Source organism: Tauraco erythrolophus, chromosome 12 (genome assembly GCF_009769465.1).
Source record: "Tauraco erythrolophus isolate bTauEry1 chromosome 12, bTauEry1.pri, whole genome shotgun sequence".
Classification (NCBI taxonomy): domain Eukaryota; kingdom Metazoa; phylum Chordata; class Aves; order Musophagiformes; family Musophagidae; genus Tauraco; species Tauraco erythrolophus.
Window position 1 is genome coordinate 861051 of NC_141476.1, and position 25777 is coordinate 886827.

General features: G+C 44.7%; 1 protein-coding gene across 1 annotated transcript in view; it reads left to right on the forward strand.

The window, feature by feature from the left end:
- Positions 1–25337, forward strand: part of RAD18 (RAD18 E3 ubiquitin protein ligase) — a 49627-nt gene extending 24290 nt beyond the window's left edge. The window contains exons 10-13 of the mRNA XM_086619023.1: positions 3596–3727; positions 7004–7160; positions 19349–19411; positions 25140–25337. Coding sequence (XP_086475149.1) covers positions 3596–3727; positions 7004–7160; positions 19349–19411; positions 25140–25242 — 455 coding nt within the window. The 3' untranslated portion in view covers positions 25243–25337. The remainder of the gene's footprint in view (positions 1–3595; positions 3728–7003; positions 7161–19348; positions 19412–25139) is intronic.
- The last annotated feature ends 440 nt before the right edge of the window (positions 25338–25777 follow it).

Genomic DNA, 25777 nt, shown 5'->3' on the forward strand with positions numbered 1-25777 from the left:
AAAAAAGAGAGGGGAAAAAAGAGAAATATTTTAATGAGAGCGTATGGTTTTAAAATTAATAAAAAGTGATGACCAAAGAGGTAAATGTTAACTAGTGTCAGCAAATTATTTCTCATTAAAGGCAACAGGGAAGAAATCGTAAGCATGAAAAAAGAATCATACATTAAAATGAGAGGACAGCGATTAAAAGAACTTTTATCAAATGCCTTTTTTTCACTGTAGCACAGATGGAAGAAAAACCCCACCACCTTCATTGTATAATAAAGCTTTTAAAAGTCCTTTTAGTGTGCAGCATTTGCACCCTAGGTCCCTAGTTCACAGCTGAATTAATGAATTAATTAACTCTGGCATAAGTTCTGAATAAAGAACCCCAACCATATACTTTTTGTTCTCTATTTCTGCATGAAACACAACACAGTGGAGCTGTGTATCAGCCTTGTTGAAAAGCAAGATAAACCAGCTGGGATAAAACCCTATTTTTTTCCTTCTTTTTCCCTTTTGATCTCCTTTACAATTTCCTGTGCTCTCGGCAAATTGCAAATTATAGTGTTTGTATTTTTTTTTTCACTTTTTTGTGTGTGAAGTGCTTTTGAAATACCAATTAATATTTTGGCTTGATGAACCTGAGGATGGGTTGTAAGCTCGCTGGAAGCTCTGCCTGAGCAGAGCCAGAGACTGCCTGGAAGGGGCAGTTAGGTACCCTGTCCCCTGCCACAGCTGCCGTCTGCTCCGCGGGAGCTCGGGGACACCCTCCACCCGGTGTCAGCCCCGTTCTGCCTTTCTGTGGTCAGACCTCTATTTAAAGAGTTAAAAAAAAAAAAAATCTACAGGAAAAGAAATATATTTGTTCCAAAAAGTTGTATTCTGTTGCTTTTTCTTTTTACAAATCTTTTAATTTGCCATGTTATTCGGAGGCTTGCTGGTTTGTTTTGTGTTTTAAATATTTGTCATTCTCTCTGGGGCTGTGTCGTTGTTGAAGTGCCTGTAGTTCTACGAAACACGCGTGGCGTTTCGGCGCGGCGGTGATTTACGGTGTCTCTCAATAGTGCCTTGCTTGGCCAGGATGTGTTGTTTTTTTACTTGAAAAGCTTCGCAGAACAAAACAACAAAAAATAGTAATACTGGAAAAACCAAAGCGCCAAAGGGATTACATAATGAACGTGCCGCGGCTCAAGCACAAGCGCCTGGGACAAGAACTTTCTTTTTATTCAAAGTTGTTGTTGCCCTTAAGTGGTGTTTTCGGCTACGCAGGGAGAGCGGGTCGGTCTTAGATCTGTTTCCCCTCTGTCGGACACAACTCGATGGGATTTTATCTTGGCTTTTCCCCCGTCCTGTCACTGCAGCAGGACGTGGAGCTGGGCTCGATGCGGCGATTATTTGTACGTGCCGTACTCCACGCCGCGCTCGGCGAGGGGTGTCCGCTGTCCCGGCGCTGGCCGTGCCGAGCGGGGCGCCGAGGCCGAGCGGTGCTGGGAGAAGATGGTTTGGAACCGCGGGCAGTGCGGTAGGGTCAGGGGTTGTTCCTGCCTCTCCCCACCCCACGGAGGAAAAAGGTGGATCAGAGACTGATTTGATGAAAGAACATAAAAGCAAACCAACCAGAAAAGTTGGGAGGGAGTTCCGTGTCTCAGCCGGGCTTGCATTTGGTCCCTATAATTATATATATAAGCAATATATTATATATGCATATTTTTGGTCCCTAAGTACAGTAATTCAGCAGGATGTTTGTTCTGCTGTCACCCATTGGACGTTGCTCTTGGCACTGATGGGTGGGTGGGATGGTTGTGTGTGCTCCCCGGGGTGAGCAGGTGCCCGGGTGGGCTGGCTGTGCGCGGTGGGACGGCACTGCTCTGCAGAGCCAGCAGGCTGAGCAGAAGATGGCCCAGTTTGCCCATCGCTAGCCCTCGTGCATCCTGAGGATTCCCCCTCGCTTTTCTGCCCACCATCCCCTGTGCTGGGGTTTATTTTGGTCTTTCCTGCCGGTCGAACTCGGGCAGCGCGTGTGGCTTTTGCAGAGCAGAGACTTTAAACGTTCAGTTCGGTGTGTGCAAAGAAAGAGGAAAGACTGTGTGCGCCGTGGGGCGTGCAGGACACGGCGTGCTCTCTTCTCGGGAGCTGCTGCCAGTCCGTCGCTGTATCGCGATTGCCGGGGGACTCTCCGTGCGGGCGACGGGCGTGCTGCCGGCGCAGGGGGAGCGCGGTGTCCCCTGCCGCCCCGCAGAGTCCTGCTCCCTGCGAGGATGACCCGGAATTACTCCGGCTGGGAGCTGGGATTTTTTTGTGTGTTGGACCTCCGACGTCTCCGTGAGCGAGTTGTCCGGTCGGCGTTGGGAGAGGCAGCGCGGAGCCCAGCGGAGGGGCTGTGTGTGCTTCACCTTCTGCTGCCGTTACCAGCAGTTGCTTTGCCCCAGGGATGCTTTGGATGTATGTCAGGCTCTCCTGCCTCTGGCATGAAAAATGTTTTCCACAGGCTAAAAAGTAGGATTAATGTTTTAGCTGAAATACTTTGTGTCTCAAAAGGACAAATCTGTTCCTCAGAGTGACTTTTTGTTGAAAGTCCTTCCAAATAAAGGAAACTCATGCTTGCTGCCTTCACTGTACCGTGTCATAGAATCGTAGAATCCAGTTCCAACGCCCCTGCCATGGGCAGGGACACCTTCCACTACATCAGGTTGCCCAAAGCCTCATCCAACCTGGCCCTGAACACCTCCAGGGATGGGGCAGCCACAATACACAGCTGTGTCAATATAAAGCTGTGTGTACAGACTGAGATTTCACGCTGTGCTGGCTGCGTGTAGCTGCCATCAAATACGCTGTTTTGGTAGAAATTAGTGTGTTCTGTAGGGAAAACAATGTGTTCCCTTCATGCCCAGCGAGGGTTAGGTAATCCACTGGGTATTTTCCCAGCCTCTGAGTAAAGAATTTGAAGTATCTAGATTAAAACCCGACATTGTTGTGACTGAATAGCAGAGGATTGCTTTAAAGAGTGATTGAAAGTACAAAGAGTTTGCCAAAGAGCAGTTAATTGTGATGAGAGGATCTGAACCCAAGCAGTGTAATAAGCGTGACACAAAGGCTTTCGACGCTGCTTTGCTGCAGAAACGAGGAAAAACCCAAAGCAGCTTCAAAGCAGTTCATGGAACAGTCGTGAGACTTCCCTCCTGCTCTCCTTGCAGGACAGCCTGGACCTAAACCGTCCGACTAAGAGCGTTGTCCAGACACCCCTTTAACGCTGGTGCCATGACCACAGTATTAAATGTTGTCCCAGTGATAATTGCAATGCTTGACAAGTTTAGGGGGAAAAAAAGACAGATAAGATAGAGAGGAAACAAACACAGTTCTGTGCAAAAATTAAATTTTCATTTGTGCAAACGTTCTTGACTGCTGGGTAGCTCTGTAAAAACAAAGACACGGGTTTAGATCACGAACAGAATAAAAAACGTACTGCAGTGATGAGTTGGTTTACATTTGCTGTAACAAAAACGGTTTTTTAATTCAGTATTTTCTGTTTATTTCTATTCACATCCCTTTCACTTTTTATGGTGTACCTTAAGAGTCCTTTGGCAACGATCAGTAACGCACTGTTACATTTCAGGAAACAAACACAGAAGTGAATTTCAGTTTTTGGTGAATCAAGTAAATAATCGGTGGAAGAAGAGTGGTGAGAGGAAAAGAGAAAGTGCTCAAATCAAGGAAATTGTCACCGAAGAATTGCCAGCGGCCACAGGTTGGTGGTGTTGTGTAATATAGTCCCCCTCTTCGATCCACGCTAAGCCAGGCGTTGCCTGAAGAACTGTTCTTTTGTCCCATTGTCCTTCTCCTACAGCCCTTAAGGGGGAAAAAAAAAATCAGAGACCCTAGAAGCATTGACTGCCCTTGATTTTAGTGGGATACATAAGCACTACCTGTAATAAATAGATGATTTGTTTGATTTTAGTGGGATTGTGCACAGATGTGCTTTATTTAGGTGCATATTTTAATTGGTTGAAATGGGATCTTAGGTTCCAGTTCAAATCTTCTGCAGTTGCTGGGAGTGAGCACGAGACAGTCTGCATCTTTGAAATGAAGGTGATGGTGGGTGTTGCTTGCTGTGGTTCAGCTTTTCTGAATCATTAATAAGATGGGGAGTGGGTAACTGGGAACTGCAAAGATGTTTGTGTGGATTGGAGCAAGCGTTTGTTTGTCCTGAGATTGAAGCAGTGAAATAGTTTGGCTTTTTTTAGACTGTTTATACAACATGTTGCCTCTCATTTTTTAACTCATTTCAGTTTTTTGTATACACTTCAACACAGTGAAAGGTGGGAAGGCACAGCTTGCTTTCACAGCTCTTTATGGGCTAGGAACAACATCCAGCATGTGTTCGTTATCCCCACTGCCCAGCAGAGGAACACCCCTGTGTGCTTTTAACTTGCTCCCTCTAGGACAGGCTTATTCTGTCTCGTTTGTTTTATGCCACTGGGTGCTTTGGCAGCCTACATATATCTTCACATGTGGGATTTAGAAGAGCGTTCCTCAACCTAAGGTAATTTGTGGAGTTATAATCTAGTCAAGGTACTGAATTTTGGAGAGAATTGCATTGACCAGAATTGGATGCGCTGTTGTCTGTATCCTTGGGAAAATAAGGCAATTTAGTTTGGATCAGCTCTCACAAATCCCTCCTCTTCCTCAGTTGAACAGAATTAATCTTTGTCTGTCTCCTGCGTTGTCTCCTATCGCAGAGCTCTCAAGAATAAAAATAAATGAAAATACCAATATAATAATATGAATTTTATCCTTATCGTTTTCTGCAGACCTTGATGGAGTGCGTTGTCCTTTCCATGTGAAGGGTAAAAATTAAGGAATCTCAAGGATAATGTTTATCTTGTTTGACATAATTTACAGTGATGTTCCTCTTCTACAGCAGAGACAGCAGCAGTGTGTTATTAGATAATGGGATCACAGGCTCTGAAATATTAATTTCTAGCTACATCAGTGGAGAGATGGGCTGCTGTGAATTGCTGCGTTTCTGTCTTCTTTGTGCACCGAACTGCAGACTTTGGGAAGCTGAAGCAAAGCCATGTAGTTTTTCCAAAAGAGTGCTCAGGTGGAAAATAACTTATCTCAGGTGTATCAACCTGTGTCGTGTTGGCTTAAGTACACGATGCCACCTCGTCTGGTTGTGACAAACCTGCGAAATGGTCATCGTGCTTTTTGTGCGCTGAGCAGTCAATCATCTGGAAAGGTCCGTTTCTAGTTTTATGCCAAACATCTGCACCTGGTTGACTGTTGGTAAACCATTTAAAAAAAAAAAACAAAACAAAACAAAAAGATGGATGACTGAAGGAACAAATGCCTAAAACCTGTCTCCTTGGTGTTCTTTATTAACAGCAATTAGCTTTTATTAAAATGGAAATGATAATACATGAAAGAAAGAAAAGCAGCAGTGGCCTGATGACTTGCCATTTGGAAGCATAACTGCTGAGAAGAGCAAAGGCTTTGGATACATTCCTTACCCCTTTATTCGGATTCTCATGGAAGTAGTGAAATTGTACAGAATTAAAACATACTTCTTTTTTAAAAAAAAAAAAAAACCAAAACACACCACCCAAACCTTTTGTATCTCCCATTGCCCTCTACTGTAGTATTGGTTGTTGTAACTTAGACCTCTCTGAAAATCTCACTCTGGTTTTAGTGATGTTTTAATCATCCTTTCCTGACTTACATCATCTTGTTTTGCATCTTTAAATTTAAAATGTTTGATTTCCAGTCTTTATATTTTATAACTTTTAAACTTAGGTGTTTGTTTTGCCTAATGGGAAGCACCGTAAGAATTTGATGACCATTGGTGATACACCTCTTCTGGGGTGCTGTTGCGCAGGACCTTTGCTATTTTTAGCCTGATAATTTCAGAGTTATGTTTCATTAGTCGCACAACTGACTCACTGTAATCTGCTGGTTGTTTTCAACAGATAAAAATATGCCCCTGATATTTAATTACACATTTTAGTGGAAGGGAAAGGGCAAACTGTAACCAGATTCAAAGACTGTGTAGCTCTTCCGTACTCTAATTACAGTTCTGTTTGGCCATTTCTGTCAAAATAATTTCTGGAGGGGTAGAAACGTCAAAGTGGTTTGGGCAGGACTATAGCTTGGTTCATGAGGGTGGACTGAACACTTCTGTGAACAGCTGTAATAAGGATTATTAATGAGATGAGTCTCAGTATGGTTCCAATGTCCTGTACGACTTTCCAGTTAACTCACTTGAAAACATTTGTGGCTATGGCATAAGAGTAGTTTATCTTTACGTGCCATACTTTCTGGTCTGTATTTGCCTTCTCTTTAAAGAGGTAGAAGATATCTCTTTTCAGAAAAGGTTTATCTTTTTGTAGATAAAAACATTTGACACAAATAATGCAATGGTTTTGTATCAATGGTTTTGTATTTTGTTTACAATTTGTATCTGTGTTGTCTAGAAATTTTTTTCTATAAAAAAAATGGAAATGTCAGTTATCTAGATTGACATTGTCTTTTAGATGCGTAAGGAAAAAAATGTAATGCTTCTCTTATTGAAAACAAGCCTATTAACTTAATCTGTAAAACTTTAAAGCTCTCAGGCTGTCTCATGCAGTGGACGAAGTGAGTTGGTAGCAAGAAGCAGAGACCAGCGCTGCCTCGTTGAGTGTTTACTAACTTCTGAAATAAAGTTTCATCTTACGAAACGTGACAAATATCCTTACCCTTTGTTTCTCTCCTTGTTTGTGTTTGAAAGTTGTAACAACAAAATGTTCCTGTTTCAGTCTGTGGTTCTTAGAGGATGGTTTGGGTTGTTTTACTATGCAGGAAAAGAAATTTCAACCTTTGAAACTGTGAGGGTTTTGGGAAGCAAATAAGTGGGAATGAAGCACTGGTATTTCCATGTTTTAAAACTTTGTTTTTTCTTAAAATCTGTCTCCAAGCTGCAAAAACTTAAACAATAGTATTTTGCTTTGTCATGCTTGCTAATCTCTGCCTTTCTTCTTGGTAGAACATGCAGAAGAGCATCGCACAGCTATTGTCCCTGCAAAAGCCCAGATACTCAAAACAGAAACTCCTGATGGCAAAAGAAGTGAACCTGAGTCCTTGGAGGAAGCCCGGAGATCAGTCTCTCCTGCATTCTCACTGTCATCTGGATCAACAAGCAGGTTAGTGAAGAAGAGTCTGTTCTCCCTGGTTTGTACCAGATTAGCCCAAACATGGGAAAATTGCCAGTCACCTCGAGCTGTGTGTATATCCTGCTGCACAGGAGGGGTTCCTGAGCTGCGGATACTGATTCATTCTCCTCTATCTTTCTGACTGTTCAGTTGCTTGAGGGATGGAGCTGAAATAGACTGAGAATTCCCTTAATAGTTTTGTAGTGACTTGATAGAGGGGTGGTAGTGTAAATGTTCCTTTTGATACAGAAAGAGTCTGTGAAACCAGAGAACGTTTGGTATTTCTCTTCCACTGCATCATCTTCCCTTTTGCTTAAGGTTTTGTTTAGAGAGGTCCGAAAATTGATACAGCCTGAGTCTTTTCAGAGCTCTTTGAGTATTGCTGCAAGAAATGGAGTTTAAATGACCCACTGTTTGCAGTCAGTGGTAGAGTGCCACTGAACCTTGAAGTCCTGACAGCTGTTCACTTTGCTTTCTTCATGCATTTAGTTTTGCTTCCTGAAATTGCCTTATTTGTTTTCAGAAAACAAAAGATCAAGGAAGGCTTTATAAATAATGTAAGATTTTATGCTTTTGGTAGTTCAGTGATAGCTTTATTGGAAGGAGACTCAGTTGTCATTGCTGATAAGGTCTATTTAGTTTTCGAAGGTGGCGTTTGTATCTGTTCAAGATATTTACTTCATGGATCATAATTTGCTATCTACTACTGATTAATTCTCCAAGATTATGACAATGAATACTTAGATAAATATCCTATTGCAATACTGATTGCTGTGGCCCCAGTTTCTGGAGGAAAGGTGAAATAGTCACTGAAAACAAATACAGAATAACTGGGTTTTTGGTATGTGTCTAAAAGCAAGAGAGCTAATCTTGATAATAATTTTGCTATCTTGTTGATAACAGAAATGAGAGGAGAAGGCACTCTTCGGAGGTCTGCATTACTAGGAAGAAAAAGGTTTCCTGTTTAGAAGTGGGAGATAATCAGAGGAAGTAGCTGAAGGTCAGGCAGCAGATGAACAGTCGAGCTAGGAGTAACATTTCTTAATTTCCCACCCATTACACCCATAGTATGTGCCTCTTCCTCCTTGTTCTGCAAATATTAAGAATAATATAGTGCTTGGCTTCATCATCGTTTATTAAAAGAACAGTTTAGTTGTTGAAAAGTTTAACAGAAACATATTTTTCTAAATGAATTTTGATTCACAAAGTCAGCATGGGCATTAAAGATGCTGCCTTTCAGAGGTAAATTTTAAATGGTGAATGAAAGCCTAAGAAGACAGGAAAGAGGAGATCAACGTGGGGAATCAGAGCATCAGATGTTAAATGTCTTTTTCTGTACGTGATCAGGTTTTGCTGCCTGTTTCCATTTGCTCGAGCTAACTGGGAGCACATAGTAAATATTTGTCTCTGAACAGCAATATATGCTGACTGGGCAGATCGCTTACGTGGAGGCAGAAGGAGTCTCTGCTGCTGCTTCAAAACATCATTACATTTTTATTTGGCTTCAAACTTGTGTTATATACCAATAAAGATGTTCCCCTCCCGGTGGTCTTTCCCCTCTTTACTGGATGTGTCTTTCTGCCTGAATTGTTGCTGCAGAATTGATAAACGTAGCGTATCATTGTATTTGCTGTTCCGTGTGTAACACACCTATTAAGATGAGTGATGTAGTAGTTTTCTCTAAGTTTCTCAGCATGTCATGCAAACGATGAGTTTTTAGAGCAGACTGCTCGGGGCCTTCTCCAGTCGGGATTTATTGTTTCCAGGGATGGAGACTCCATACGCTCTCTGGGCAACCTGCTGCAGCCTTTGGCCACCCCCACAGTACAAAGGCTTTTTCTCACGTTTCAAGGGATTTTCCTGTGTTTCAGGTTGTGCCCGTTGTCTCTTGTTCTATCTCTGGATGCCACTGAGAATAGACTGGCATCTTTGCTCCATCTCATCAGGTGTTGCTGCATGTGGATAACATTCCCTTGAGCCTTGTCTTCTGAAGGCCAAACAGTCCTGGCTCGTTCAGCCTCTCCTCTTAAATCTTAGAAGAATGAAGAGTTAAGAAGAATTAAGGGCTTCAGAACTAGCTTTGTGTGAAGCAGCCTGCCAAGCAGTGGGTCGCAGGGGCTGAGCCGTGGGCACCACAGGTTGGAGTGTCTCTGAAGTCCACCCTTGGCAGTGGGCAGGTGCCTGGCGTAGCAGTGTTGCCTTGTGGCTCACAGCCAGAGCCCTCCTGGTTTTAAGCACTGAAGCCCTTTTAGAAATGAACCGAGAACTAAGCCCTGAACTGGAGGGGGAGATGCCCCTCCTAAAAGGCTCTTGCAGGCTTGTGCTGCTCTGGGTTGTGACCGTCTCTCCATGAAGCTGCTCCACTCAGGATTGTACTGAAAGATGAAATGGGTCAAGGAAAACAACTCTTCAGCACTTAGAAGGGAAGAAACTGGCCCTGTGACTTTTGTTCAGGGACTGGTTTTATGTGGCCGAAGCCTCAGCTTCCCAGTTTGCAGCTTGGACCACGGCTGCGTTTCTGGGGACGCGCATGGCAGCAGGAACCTGACGTTTGGTTCGTGTAGCGTGGCGGGCAGGATGCGGGCAGAATCATAGAATCACAGAACGGTTTGGGTTGGAAGGGACCTCAAAGATCATCTAGTTCCAACCCCCCTGCCATGGGCAGGGACACCCTCCACTACACCAGGTTGCCCAAAGCCTCATCCAACCTGGCCTTGAACACTTCCAGGGATGGGGCAGCCACAGCTTCTCTGGGCAATCTGTGCCAGTGCCTCACCACCCTCTGAGTGAAAAATTTCTTTCTTATATCTAATCGAAATCTCCCCTCTTTCAGTTTAAATCCATCGCCCCTTGTCCTATCACTCCACGTCCTTGTCAAAAGTCCCTCTCCAGCTTTCCTGTAGGCCCCCTTTAGCTACTGGAAGCTCTCCCCAGGGCAGTGCAAGGCCAACTCGTGCAGATTCGTACGCGATGTCCCGTTGGGCAGGTGCGCGGGTGATAGATGGAGCTGCCTCGTGCTCACCGTGCCCGCCGTCACGGGTGCCCTAGAGCTCTGCTTGTTATTTTAGTTCCACAAAATAAATGCCTTCAGCTTGGCTCTTCATCCAGAATTTAAACAAGTTGTTCCTGTTCTTCCCTATTTTACTTAATTTATTTTTTCATTGCAAATTAACCTTTTGGCATTAAAGACCTTGGAAAATTTGGAATTTTAATCTCGCAGAGTGAGTTCTTGGGAGGTAGAAAGGGTTTGTATTAGCTCGTCCAAGGTATCATTAAATCTCTTGTTTTGCTGCCAATTTGGTGTGTGAATGACATTATGAATGATTCTCCCCATGGCCTTTGGCATCAAAGTTAAACTTTTATTCTTTACCTTTTACGAGCCTGCAGGCTCGTGTATATGAACTTACAGTCTGGATGAAAGTGTGTCTGAGAGAGTAAGAAAGTGCTGAAGGGCATTGGCTTGTGGCAGTTAGTAGTGATCTGAGCGAGCTTTCATCAACCAAGTTGGCAGATTTTGTTGGAAAGTGCATTTGTTTGTGTTATGTCTGGCTCAAACAGTTGTTTATTCCTTCTTTTTATGCATTCACTCCCTCCAAATGAAATATTTCCAGGGACTCCTTGAATCAAACACACAATCTCTCCGTTGCACAGACCAGTGGGTTTGCATCACGGGTACTTGGATCTTCCTTTTAAAAAAAGAAAAAAAAAAAAAAAACGCAAAAAAACCAACAAACAATCCATGCTTAATAGCTCCCTGTGGTTTACTCTTAAATTCAGCTCCTGTGCAACAGGAACAGAATTACCAGAGTCTGCACAGAATTGTTTTTTTCAGAATCTCTCTGAGATTTTCCCTTTGCTTTCCTACTTTGTGCGGATCCCTTGCTTTGTATGTGTGGTGGGGTTGTTTATTTTTATTTAAATACAGGGCAGTTTGCGTAACCTTAAAAGCTAGCTACTGTGCTGGTCAAGAAGTTCAGCCAAGTGGTGGGGTTTTTGGGGTGGTTGTTTTTTTGTTTTGTTTTCCCCTGTTATTTTGTGTATTAAACTCAGCTGATGGGCACTTGGCCTCGGCAGTGTGCCTTAGGGCATCACACACCGCAGGCTCTCACCGTGACATCTAAACCCCGTTCTTGCGCTCTGCTCAAAAGGAGGTGAAAGCAGTGATGATGATGATGATGAGAGCGAAGCTGAGCTGAGGTGACCCGTGAAGCCGTGTGACGCGGGGAAGGCCCCTCAGCTTGGCCCCAGTGTTCCTCGTGCCAAACTGCACCTTCTGAAGAACGCTCTGGTGCCTTTTCCTGTGTTTTCTGGGATCCAAGCAAAGGTTACAGGGATCACCCCCTCTCCAAATACTGACACAGGAGACGCACTTTTTGTCCCTCCTGTTTCCATTTCCGATAGCTCCTCTGAAAAAGCAGCAGGTCCCATGTCCCAGGGCAGTGCCCGGCTCGGCGTTTGGCCTTTTGGGACGTGTCAGGTTGTGCCATTCTGCAGACGAGCTTTGGACTGCGGAGTTCTGCACGTTGGACGGTGGCTCGTGCTCCCAGGAGGCTGCTCACGCTTTTCTGGTGTAATCAAAACGGACCTGCACTATGACAAGGCTTTCAGGGGCTGTAAAAAGTAGGTGTAGTCATGTAAACTGCATGAAATAGTGAGGTATTTTGTCACTCTCTGGTTACCATGGGGTTAACGTTTTTTTTAAGTGTGGTGAAATAAATATACCACAAATCAAAAAAGAATGATTTAGATTTGGAGGGTTTAAGTAGCATTGTGCTATTGTACCAAGGAATGATTTTTCTGAGGCTTGCATTTTATTTCTGATAATAAGAGGATATCCTTTGAGAAGGGTGAATGGTTTTCACATTGAAATGTCAAAACTTGAAATATATTTGGAAGTCCAAGTCTGTGTGCTGTGTTTTTTATGAAGAGAGCACTTCTAAAAGGAGGGCTGATGTTGTGGTAGGTTAAAAGAAAATTAGGATTTTGAGCAGCATATAGAGTATAACAAAACAATCTTAAAGTCGGAGAGTTTAAATATTTGCTCTCTAAAAAGATGCTGCAAGTAAATTAATGATTCTTATGTTTTCTCCTTCCTAAGACCTTCTGCCTTTTGTCAATCTCATACCAATATTTGCTAAGGGAATAGTTGGTCAATATTAGAAATTCATACATTGTACAATAATCACTGATGTACTGATATTATTCAAAAGTTGGTACGTTAATTGAGAAAATGAAAATTTTACACCTGCTGGAAAAAAGATAACAGGCCGTGCACAGGGGTTGTAGCATTGACCCAAACACGTTTGGTCTTTTCATAAATTGCTGATCCCACCAAGAGAGCAAAGAATCAGCAAGACAAAGCCGTGACTTTTAAAGGATAATTTTTCAAAGCTATGAAGTCATCCATAAAGCTTTCATAGAACTTTAGTGCTCCATATAAATAGTCCCATTGCGTTCTTCTACTTTCTGGGACTGAAGCCAAATTTTATGCAACTACTTAAACAATAGGAAAATTAGAAAAGAAACTAGGTGGGACAGTCATAAGCCAGTTAATGAACTATGTAGAGGAAATATTCTGTTGAAAGTATTTTGTGTAATGGGGATAAAACTCAGTTTTTTGAACAAATTATTCCTCTTTAAAACTTTGTGTTAGAAGAAAATGTCAGTTCTTGGTGACTAGAGAGAAAGACAGTAGACAATATATATTGTTGGCCTCATCTGAGATATACTGAAACACAGTGACTTAATTTTGAAATCCTGGTGGAAAAGTGTTGTATCTGCAGCTTGTGTAAATCCCTGCCGTCGGAATACCCCGAGCAACGGCAGCGTCTGCCAGGTGAGATCCGTGCCCGAGCAAGGGGCCTCATTTGCACTAGGTGGGGCTTTTTGGCCTCGAGTTTAGGAGCTGTCGATCAGGATCGAAGATCTGCGTTTAGCCGGTCCCTTGTTCTTGGATTTACGTGCTTTGCAGGGTTTGGGCTTTGGCTGATCAGCTGAAAAGAGGTGGGAAGAGGGAGCTGTGCTTCAGTTAGCCTGGAGTTCGCTGGATGGCAGCAATCCTCCGAGAAGTTCTCGGTAGGGTGGGTTTGTCAAGGAGACGGGTGACAGGACGGAACGGCTGGAAAAGCCGCGTCAGCTCTTCCCTGGCAGCTCGGCCTGAGCTGAGCGTTGTGCCGGTCCCCAGGCTGGCATCGCTGGCACACGGCAGGAGTGTATGAAAACGCGTTGATCGGGGGGGTAACTGCTTTTTTCAGTTCTTCAGTACGTTTTGACTTCATGAATCTTGAACTACTTTGGCTCAGAGATGATGTGTATTGCAGTGTTAGATAGGAGCGGTTTATCTTTGGTTTTTGGCCTCAAGTACAGGTTCGTTGTGGAGGGATGATGATACTTCTCTGTTATGTTGTTGATTCATAACTTTCTTCCAAAAACTGTGAGCTGTAACAACTGGCCAAGAACCATGAGGCATGGTGGAGAAGTCATTTTCAACAGTAGCAGCTGACGGCCTCAGATGTGTGTGGGGGAAAGAGGTTCTATGTGGCACGTATCCAGGAGGACATCAGCCTCCAGCCATGGGGCTTGGACATCTTTGAGCCCCGAAAGCAGCAGTGATGTTACACCAGAGCTATCTAATGCTTTAGCTGCCCCAACTGCTGCCAGACTCCGAAGGAAAGCTGTTAAGAGAGATCCAGCAGATCTTTTCCGTTCTGAAGGCAGCTCCTCTGGAGCTGCAGAGGAGGCCACTGGAAGCCAAGAAAGCCTGGAAAGACTCAAGAGAAACAGTGAAGCCGTGGAACCTATGTAAGGTTAAGTATAGACGAGAGTCCTCCGTGGAGAATCCCGGGGAAGGTCCAAGGCTGACAAACCTGCTCTTCTCCGTGGACAGGAAGGTGAAGCTGTGCTCGGTGGTGCCAGGGGTGCGTGGTTTGAGGAGGGGGTACTGGGAAGCCAGGGAAGACTCTGTGGTGGATGGTTAACCTTGGATGTTGGACAGGACTTAGGGCCACTCCAGCAGCAAGTTCGTACCGTTCATCACAGGCAGGTCGCAGGGGAAGCAGGATTGCGAGGTGTAGAAAACCATTTTCCCTCGCTCCTTGCAACTGGGCGTTCACCTTCAAATGACATTGATCAAATGGGACAGCCTGTAGCTCGTTTCTCATGCCAGCACTGAGGGTGACGCACAATGCACGTGCCAGAGCTAAGTACATAATGCACAGCGAGATGGACTGAGTAAAGGACGCTGGCTGTGCCCTGTGAAGCCAAGAAGAAACTTAATCTGCCTTAAAATAAACAAATTCAAAGAGATGTTTTTAGAATGAGACATGTTATTCACACTTACGTCAGCTTTTTTCCTGCTATTTTAAGGTGCCGTGTTTATCTAAAAAAAAAAAAAGAAAAAAAAGAGAAAAAAGCTAAGGATGGGGAGTCAAATCCAAATGATGGTCAAGAAAGGACTAGTTTACTCTTGGTTGATTATCTATGAGTGCCCAAAAGAAACTAGTCCTGCAGAAGAGTGAGGCAGAGTTGGGGAACTGCCCGAGTCACTGGAGCTGCACTTTTCCCGACCTGGAGACATGAGTAAGTCCAGGAGATGAAACCTTTTCCCACCCTGTCACCTTGGTGCATCTTGAGCAGTTCAGTTTCAGAACTTTAGTGGTTTTGATATAAAGATTTCCTCCTCTGGAGCTGATACGTAAAGTTTCAGGATAAAATAGTGACCTTTAGTAAAGAGGAAGACAGAAAACCTCTTGTGGGGAGTTGCCTGGGATTTGGAGTCTGAATAAAGTCTGAAGATCTGTTTGGCTTGGTCTGGCCCCAGTATAGGTAGATATCTCTGATGCATTGAAAAGGCAGCAAATGCTGAAGACATGAACAAATCTATTCAAAATTCTGTGGTCTCTTTGGGCCCCTTAGGCTAAAACTTTCAGAAACAACATGCATAATGAGGTAGCTGTTTCTTTTTTATTTAATTTGTTTTCTTCAGTTTAAGTGGATTCATTCAATGATGAGAAGAGCTTAGGAGTTTTCTTCGGGGGGGGAAAAGAAAGAATTATTTTAAGATATGAAATCAGTTGTGGTCAAAACTTCTTTTGCTTAGTTGAAAATGGTTTTCGATAATTGTTTTTCAACTGTTTGGCTTGTTTAAGGAGTTTTTTTAATTTGCAAACAGGTTTTTTTTTCCCCTGCGTGTGGAAAAAAGGTGTAGAATTGCTTCAACTCAAAATCAATTGCTCAGTCTTTGTAAAAGAAACTGCTGCTTAAGAGAGAGTCAATGCATAGACTGAATTATACATGCAAATTACAAACTTGCATTATTGTTCTGAGCATTAGCCAAATTTTTTCACTTTTGTTGTTTTGCTTGTGACAAACATGGTGATAAATGATAATAACACTACGTTTTTCAGGCAAAGAAGTACATCATGTTCAGGCATCAAACCTGTTCTTTTTCTATTTTAGGGGACTAAAAGCATGCAAATAGCCCTTTGTCCTCCCCACTCTGTTTTTTTTTTTTTTCTAAATGTAACTGGAACATTGGGGCAGGATTTAGAAGTATGATGATAACTGATTCCTTGGACATCCAGTTTGTGTACTGAAAATGAGGTTTTGATGCACTTGCAATTCTGAGAGTAAAAGAAAATGCTGGACTTCAAAACCTTCCCCATCCACCATTGTTTTTACAGCATGTTTACCATGTTTTTCATTTGAACATTTGTATTAGGTTTGGTGCTGAAATAGGAAATGTAAGTGGTTGCCTGAGCCCAGCCCGTCCCCATCTTATCAGCCCCGTGTAGGTGTTGAAAGGCCACAGGAAGGTCTCCCGGAGCCTCCTCTCCTCCAGGCTGAACAAGCCCAACTCTCTTGGTGTTTCCCCATGGGAGGGGTGCTCTGGCCCTCGGATCGTGTTCGGGGCCGTCCTCTGGACCTGCTCCAACCCCATGGAATCCTGCTGGTGGTTCTGTAGTTATCGCCCCAGTAACAGCTGGTGCATCTGGCTTCAGAGGGGAGGACAGGCAACAGCAGGAGACAACGTGGTAATGGATGAAAAAAGTCCTGCCACTTTTAAAAAAGTTGCGTGCCATTTATGGATATATTTAAGAAAAGCTGAAAAAAAACCAAAAAACAAAAACGTTTGCACATGATTCCCAGTCTTCCAGTGTGTCCTCGGAGCTGGTGTTTTCTAAAGCATTACGCTGAGGGTGCAGAGGTCTCCGAAGCTCAATTTAGGACATGTTGCCGTGGTGGAAGTTGAGGTGGTGTCCTCTGTGTTCCCGCTGCGAGGACACGCTGGCTGGTGTCTCTGGGAGAGAGCCAGGCTTGGGGGAAGCCACGGGCACAGAGAGCCCACAGTGCGGGCAGTGCTGGCACAGTGGGCAGTGGGAGCACGGGCAGCGTGTGCGTGGTCAGGAGAGCCTGTGGTGCCAGTGAAAACCCGTACGGCTGAGCAGGAGCTGCCCAGCTACGTGCCCGCCTGCCCCCAGTGGCTCTTGTACCCAGAGGGCTCTCGGAACGGTCGGGTGTGCCCCATCGTTCTTAGTGTGCCCTGAGCTGTGTCAGCTGCCTGATGGCATTATTCGGGTTTAAATTCCTTCTCGTGCTTGAATTATTGTCTTCTCTCTAACGATGCAATGTGTTATGAATGTTAAGTGTTTTGGTTAACTCCCCTCTCCTGTTCTTGAAAATCTGTGACAACTCCTGTCCTGCAGCTGGCGCACGGACAGTGCGTACCACGCGGTCCGTGCTTGGGAGTTTGTGACTCTCCAACAGAGGAAGTGCAAAAACAGTCCTCGGTGCTTCTTGGTAAGGAGTGCTGTTTGCACAAAGCGGCCTTTATCCAGCAAAAAATGATCCTGAAATGGTAAAAGTGGGCAGCAGACCACGGTAGGTGCCCTGGGAGGTGGGCAGGGGCTGAAATGGGCAGCCAGCAGCTGTCCCAGGGACGGCCAAAGTGGCTCCATCTTTGAAAAGTGCCCAGTATGATCAGTACGTGGGTCTCCTGCCCAAAGACCACCTCTCTGCTACGAGACATGGTACTTGTTAAAACTTTGCTTTTGGCAGAAATACCCTTTGTAAAGTTCAGCGACTGTCCGTGTTATCAGGACTTTGCCAGGCTGGACTCGGTCCTGGGAGAATGAGTATTTTTGGGCTGTTTTCATTAATATGTGTTTCGAGCAAACATATAAACACACTGATATCTGTGTATAAAGTTATGACTCTGGGGACGTATTTTTACAGCTTATGTCTGCTGTCTTCTACCAAACGGGATTAATTTGGTTGTAAAACCTTTAAAGTAAATCCAGGAGAACTGGTATCCAACTGCTGCCCCGTGGTTTACACTAAAATCTCCCAACTGTTTGTGGGACATAGTTTGTTGTGTAATTTCTGCAATAACATACAGACTGTTTGAGCTGCCAGGCGTCTTTTTTGAAAGACAGTTTCCAGAAAACAACATTTTCCAACTTGTTAGTTGATTTCTGCAACCCTCCAATTTGGCATACGCTTGAGAACTTCGCAGTAGTTTCTATCAGAGCCTGAACGTAGAACAGAAGCTTCAGGTTTTATTGAAGCTTGACAAAATTTTCTTCTTATTTAAAATGCAAGCTGAAACATCTGTATAGTTGGGTTTTTTTAAATTTCGAGCGTGGGAAGAGGTCTGACTGACATCACTGAGCTCATACTTGTTAATTAAATACTCGTGTATGCACACATGTGCATGTATCTGCACACGTGTGGATTCTTCCAATGTCAGTGCAACAGTGATAGTTGAATTTAATAATGTCCTGGTTTAAGTGGCCTCTGTGACTACTGTAAGACATATACAAACGTGGCAAGTGAAATTCAGCTCCATCGCTGTGGAGGGCATGGCTGGTGGGCAGCCGTGTCACGTTGGCACCTCGAGGAGCTCCGTTGGGCAGGTTCCTTTGGGAGCACAGGTGAACCACTCATTGCTGCAGCGGGAGCCAGGTTGGTAGAGTTAAGCTTATTGCCATAAAACTTGTGATGTAAAGTTGTCCTTATTTATTTATTTATTTATTTAGATTTACCATCTTAAATCCTTTATGTTGAAGCTTCTCACCTGTCCAGCACTGGTACTGAGTTTGACCTGATGTGTTCTGTATTGTAAATGTGTGAATACTGACTTAGAAAATAAATAGTTTCTTTTCCTTGTCCTGTTAGAATGTATATTTATGTGTGAAGATGAAAAACTAAATAATCTTTTCAAGTAGGTTAAGAAAAAAGTTGTCACGCACCTGGCTTGATTCAGTCCTCACCTCCATTTGCAGTATCCAAGGCACCGAGATGCTTTTCTTCCTTTGTCTAAGAAAAGCACCCATTAAAGTTTAAAATTAATTATTTTAATTAAGAAATAAGTAGCTTTATGAAATACATCTTTCAACGGTCAGTTGTGTTCTTTTCAGAATGTGTGATCGAACCACAGAGCCAAAACATTTTGCTTCAGAGGCAGGTGGCAGCTGCAGGCTGCGGTGACTGTCGCATGTGCTCTTGTCTCTTTTCCAGGCTGTGCCTTTTCCCCAGAAGGTGGGTTTGAGAAGGAGAACTTGGTTTGAGAAGGAGAACGTGCTTCGAGCAGCTCAAAACGAGCCACTTCTGTTCGTGTGATGAGTTACTTTGAGGCTGGCAAAGCACGTGTCTCTTGGCTTTTATCTGGATGTGCTGGCAGTTTTGTCGCTAACAGTTTCAATATTGAGGTTTTTTCTTTGATGTTGATGAATTTTTACTGTTTCTTGTTATGATCAAAATGTAAGCTTACACCTAAGCCCTGAGCTTTGAAGCTGAAAGCACCTTTACTCTTTGAAATGTTGTACTTTACCCACCAAAGTATCTTGCAAATCCTCTCCAGAGAAATTGTCTGGTGTCTGTGAGTATAAAGCTGTTGTAGGTAAACCAACAAGCAGGTATGAAGAAAAAGAATTGTCTTGTGTGTTAAATAATGAAAACGAGACCCAGTAATAACTCTGAAAATGGTGGGATGCAGAGCCAGAACTTTCTGGACTGTGCTGTTGGTTGAAATTATTTCTCGTTAGTTGAAACTACTTCTCGTCGCCGGTGCTGCGAGGAGACGGTCTCATCTGCGGATTCTGCTGCCCTTGCGAAGCAGAGCCCTGCTTTGCTGTAGGTGTTGCTAAAATAATTTACATCTGTTTGATTTTCCCTTTCAGCTCCTGTTCAGACATTTTGAGAGATCTGCAGGGGCCCGAGACATGTTCAGAGTCCTCTGACAAGTAAGTAGGATGTACGGGTGGAAAAGCCCTTGGGACTGATATAGGTCAGCAATTTCCAGTTTGTGGAATCCTGTGTGTTTTCTGCAGGAGAGAGAAATGCCTCTGAAAAGTCAGGAGCTTGGAGAATCTCCACAGTTGTGGGAGATACAATTTGCTCAGTGTCTTTGGATCCTTGGAAAATAATATCTGGGTGATCCAAGGATCCACAGACGACTAGTTGAAAATCGGTGTTTTAAAGTGTATTTGAGCATGGATATACATTTTTAAAAAGAAAAAAATAATGAAGGAACTTACTTTTGTGGAAAATTAGGATAATCTGATCTTATATTGTATTTAAAGTTATGTTCTTGTCAGCCTTACCTACATCTCTGTCAAGCTGAGCATGCTGGAATTGCACCGTCTGTTTTGTTTTACTTCTGTTCAAAGAGAGAAGAGCACTTGCTTCTTTTTAAAATCTTAACATCTTATTTCTTAAAACCAAAAATGCCCTTCTGTTATATAGTGATAATATTTAAAATTTGGGTCTGGCTGTGCACAGTGTTGTACAAAGAAATTCATGCTGATGCTTTGTTTTCCCGAAGGAGATGGTAAAAATGGCCAAAGTGGGATGGAACGGTTGGGTCTCGGTGGAAATCTGTAGCTTTGGTTTCTGAACGAAGCCTCGTCCGTCGAGGTGTTGAGCTGACGTTGGTCTGACCACGGCAGCTTCTCCGGGTGCAGTTGTGCCTTAGCAGATGGTGGGAGACTGGTGTGACAGATGAAGTCCTGGACCAGGATGTTGTGCCTTTTTCAGCAGGAATGGTGTTTTGTTGAGCTTTTTAATTTACATGACAGATCTAATAAAGAAGCAATAAACGTTCATATTCTGCATTTAGAATAAATTGTCTATTTTTTTGAAGCTTTTAATGAACATGGAGACATTGCACAAATTCCCTAGAGTCTCCTTTCATTTCTACTAATTGTCTTGTTTTGACACAAAGAGATTAGAAGTTAGTGCTCAAAAATAAACCCAAGTTTTTGTATGTGACATCCTTGCTATTTATTTGTAGAAGTGCACAAATGGAGCAGTGTAGGGATATTTTTGTGGCAGTTGGGAGAATATTTTTAGCAAAACTTCATACCTTTCCTGAAACTTAAGCACAATTTCAATGTTCTCTGAGCTTTCAAAAGGAATTTTTTTCTTGCTTTTTTCATCCTCTGTTAAGTAACAAATCCACCTGCTGTGGATCCTACTGGGATGACACAAGTTCGTATTACCCTGTATGGATGAAACTGAGGCAGCATGTCAGGCTCTCAGTAACCTCTTGGTGAGCCCTTACTGAAAGTCTCAGGGTTCCGCGATGCGGATGTCACGTAGGTCGTTGGTGATGTCACGTAGGTCGTTGGTGATGTCACGTAGGTCGTTGGTGATGTCAGCTAACTGCGGGTTTGGGGCAGTTCCTCGGCCACTATCAGATCTGGATGCCTGAAAATTAATGTGGGGTTTGACGAAAGGCTTTTCTAGTGACTCTGCCATTCAGTCATAGCCCAGTTATGCTCCTAAATACAGTTGCAACTTTTCCGTAGAGCTTTTAGTGAAATTCCAGAAATGGTGGCCGGTGGATATATTTTCTATATGACTTTGTTTTGTGGACAAAATAATAGTAGTAACCTTGTTATTACGAAGTGCACCATAAGATACGGGAAGGGATCTGACTTACCCAAGTCCTAAGTACTTAGTAAGTACTGGTACTTACTACCAAGTAGATTTGCACATTTCTGTAGATCAAGTATGTTTGCTTTGCGTTTTTAACGTTGGTGGCACTGTGCCGTGCGACCAGTGGATCAAAGCCTAGGAGTACAAAAATGTTCTTACCCTAATTAAAACGGACGTAAACCAAATTTGAATCTCCCTTAAACCCCCCGAAGCGATCAGCCCCCTGTCCGTGCCGCGCGAGGAGGTGTGCTGGGGGGGCCGTGGGCTCCCGGGAGCTCCCAGTTGCCGGGCACGCTGTCCTGGTGCCTTCCCCTACGCACGGGCATCCCGGTTGGGTCTGGGCACTCGCTGTGCGGTGTCGGAGTCTCCACGGCAGGTACCGAGCATCACCCAGCACCTTCCTCTGCTTGTAGGTGCTCAGACCTTCTGAAATGCTTAACCACGCCGTGAAGACTTCAGAATACTGCCTCAGTTGTTAAAAAGCAAACTCTTGGGCATGGAAAGCCTGTCAAAGATCGGAACACCTTCATTTTTGTCCTAGTCCAGAGTGTCTTTTCAGGCAGTGAGAGACGCTTTTTCCATGTGCTTTTCAAACCCGCCGCTCTAAGACGGTCTGGAGTTAAATGCTGCTTTGCTCTGCTGTAGTTGGAGTCATTAAAATGGGCAACGTCCTTTTGCTTTGCCTAACTCAGTCAAGATCACTTTTAACTCTTAATTTCCTGGAGACAGTTGAAGCGGCAGCCCCACGTTGGGGAGGCACTGTGTATTGACCGGGCTCGGTTTAGAAGGACCCCCGATCCGTGGCTGCCAGCCGACTCGCTGCTTTCGGAATGCCGTTACCGCCGCGCTGCCCGGCTCCGCAAACCAAATTTCAACCGAATCTTTCGTTTCTATGGTCTCTGCCTCCCATTCCCCGAGTTGAACAGGTGTACCCAAACCATTGCCTTTTTTCCCCATGAGCCACAGTTATTCATTAGTCTGTGCTGTTGGTGACTTATTTTTTGTTTATAGAATTACTGGCAGACAAGTGGTTTGAAGTTCAAGTTCAGAAGCAAAGTAGGGTTTTAATCCTTCAAATATAAATTAAGTTCCTGATTCTGCACAAGCATCTTTGTGCAGGTAGGTGCTACTAGGTGAGGCGTGAAATTTTGAATCCCATCTCTCCTGCTCCTGCAAACAGTTGGATATCCGAATAGCTCCCGTGACTTCAGGTGGTGCTGGCATACAGGATTACACAAATGCCAACAACTTTGCAGGTTCATGGCCTGATAAGCATTTAGTATTACACTGACACGGACCCTGCGTTCAGAAATTGCCTTATTAAACAAAACCTCCAGGCAGCAATTGCTTGTTTAACTCGTTTTTGTGTCTGCAGACGACAGTATCTCTGCTTCGTGATGTTCTGGGGAGAAATGCAAGTCTCCCTATCATGTATTTGTGAACATGATTACATGTTTGTAATCAAAAGAGACTTTTTAGTGAATTTTGTTTTTTCTCTTGTACCATCTACACTTCAGGAGAGGGAGTCAAGTCACAAAAACTCCTGCTCCCTGGGAAGGGCCCTCTGCTCCGCAGGGAGCAGCGGAGGAGATGCCAGCCGAGGCAGGGAGCTGTGGCAGGGAGAGGAGTGTGTCCCCTGAGTGAGGGTGACCATCCCTCACTTCTGGAGTGGAGAATGTATCGAGAAAACTAGCTGGAGATTGATTTGGGGAAAGAAAAACTTAATTTTCTATGTCATTTTGGGGTCTATATTATGCTTTCTAGAGTAGTTGGGACTGGCAGTACTACTTGTTTTTCCCAGACTTTCAGGATATGTGTGTTCTGGTCTGAAGGTGTTAGCTGACGTCTGGCACGCCAAAGTCCAGGTCGAGACAAACCCACAGAGGTGTCAGATGAATAAGAAAATATTTTTCTCTCTAAAGTTTTGCAGGTGCAGTCATTTGTTTTCCTTGTAGCTATAGTAAAAATAATACCGGGCAGACTTTGGGAACACAACTGGGCTTTGTTAAATTACTGGGCTTCCAGTGGTTTGTCCACTGTCTTCATAAATCCCGTACATGCGATGGTGGGAAAAGGGCTGCTGGGTCTTTGTTGAATGGGTCGATGTAGGCGTTGATCTCTCATCCCTCTGGTTGTTTTTCTTTTCTAGCCTCCTTTGGAGGACGAGGGAGTGATGGGGGAAACCAGTGTGCCATACTCACGCTGGGGTGGGAGGAGCAGAGGTGATGAGCAGGCGATACGCTGCTTCGGACAAGTCGTCCATCCAGCTCGGGATCCTTGGTTCCTCGCCGGCCAAAGCCACGTGCTCTGGAGAAGAGTTAGTGTGTCGCTTCTTTGTCTCGCCCTGTCCTTGAAGAGCTGCTCTGGTGTTGTTCATCAGAGGCTCGTACCCACCCCGCCACCAAGGGCAGTTGTCCTTTGCTCTGCCCTGCCACCGCAGAGCTGCATGGGGATGGGCAAGTTCTCCTTGACCTGGAACGGCAGGTACAGCCGTGTACAAGAGCTGGGGACGATGGATACAAAGAGCAACAGCTCCATGAGGTTTGGTTGAAGATAGCTACTTTGGAGCTTAATTTAAAGGAAAAAAGTAATTTGTGCCATGGCACTCTTAAAACATCTGTGTATACGTTTAGGAATACTTCCGTCGGTTAGCCGGGGCGCTTTGGGTGGGCGTGGGACTGCTTTGGCAGAGCAGCACTGCTGGGGGAGCTCGCAGGGCTCAGCCTTAACGTCTGCATCGAATTAGAACGATGCACAATTGTGAACTGCAGCAGAGAGAAAGCTGGCGGATGTAAAGAGGTTTTGTTAATGTCTAATTTCATTAACTTTTAAAACCTTAGCTGCTTCTAAGTAAAAAATGAGTGATCCTCTCCACTGAATGAATGCAGGGGATTGAAATCAGGGAGTGGAGCGAGCTGGAGGGAAAGGCCTTCGCCCACGGGCTCCGTGCGTTGCAGCAGTCACCCTTGTGAGATTTGCAGCGCTGAGGGTTGGGGGGGATCAGGTGGGGCATGTCTATGCGTCATCTCTTCCTTCTGTGCTCTGCAGGAACGTGCATTTAATCGTAGTGTGGTCTCCAGAGGTGCAGACCAGATGTCCTGGCGCTGGGATTTGCTCCCATCCTCCTGACATGGTTGCTGGTCTCAGATGCAGGAGCTCTGTTGCCATCGTGGTGCTGAACCGAGCTCTGAAGCACGAGTTGTTCCCGTCGAGCTCTTCCAGTGTACATCTTGGGCAACCAACAGGGACACGGGCTTTGGCATTTGAGAGTTTTCTGTTGTTATTTTCAGCTGTGAATTCCCAGTTTAAGCCAAATGAATATTCCTTGCAGGGTGGATTAATCCTGGGAAATGGTAAAAAGAAAAGAGTGCATTTATAAGGAATGTTTAATTAGTAATAGCTATTGATGGATGGGTGACATCTTTCATGTCAACACTATGTGGAATTTTAAGCTCTGAGGCTGAATGATGGAAATTAGTTGCTTAATTTAAATATGGCTAGTTTAACTTCTTTCTTCAAAATTAACTCTATGACTAAAAAGAAAACACTTCTTTGAGTTTCCAGTGGAGAATTCTTTGTCCATAAATGAGAAACACGCCTGGCAAAGGCAGCCTGTTTCCGATGGGAGTCCCCGGCGTTGCCTTCTTGGGCAGCCGTGACCACGGCCGCTCGTCCTTCGCCTGCGCGGCTGTGCCGCTGCGGGCAGCTGTTTCACGCCGACCTGCTCCGATATAACGGCGTCATCCAGGTTTCGTCAGGAGCTCTCCTCGTTTAAGGACAAGGAACATGAAAGGTCCCTGCTGCTCCTCGCTGGGCCGGGCCAGTCCCCGGTGATGGGAGCACTGGCACCGCGACTGCCTGGCCATCACGCACGGGGCGAGCGGGATGGTCGCGGGTGCTGGTGTCTCCTTCAAACCAGCCGTGCGTGCCCCCGTGCTGCTCACAGCGCTCTCATGCAGCCCTCGGTGTCTGCCGTGTTTAGACCATCTTCAAAACCATATTTTCCTTTTTCTTTTTTTTTTGTTTTTCCAGCAGCAGTGTTCTGGGTCTGAGAGTGAACAAAAGAAAGTCACGTCGGCCCCGAATGCCAGAAAATGATCAACAGCTTCCCAAGAGTAAGCGGAAGAAGAGCTAGTGCTGCGGTGGCGGGAGGCCGAAGGCTCTGCAGAAGCTTAATGCTGAGACATACTTATTTTCTCCGCTTTTCAGTGTATCTGGGTACTTAATAAATGGCTGAATTTTTGCATAACTGTCATTCAGACTGCCCTGCAATACCCCGACTGGTGTGCCGATGTGTCCTGTGTACAGCACCGTGGGCCCGTTCGGTTTAAGGTTGGGCAGAAGGTGCCACGTCCTGCTGGAGCCTGGAGCTGCCCCGGGGCAGGACTGGTGGGTCTGGGCGTCGGAGGGACGTGGGTCTGCGTGTGGCCACCGTTCCTGCTCGCAAACTCCTCCGGCCCTCGTGGAAGCGATGGTGGGAGAGCGTTTTGCTTCGGGTCGGGCAGGTGCCAACACGCTGGTTTGCTGGCTTGGGGAGGGGGAGGCGTGGGGGGAGCTGAGAGACGGGGCAGCCGCCTGTTCTGCAGGAATGTGGCTTTTTTCCAATGCATCCGTGTAAATTCACGCGTTAGTATGTGTCATTATTTCACCTTGAAGTCATTCAATTTGAA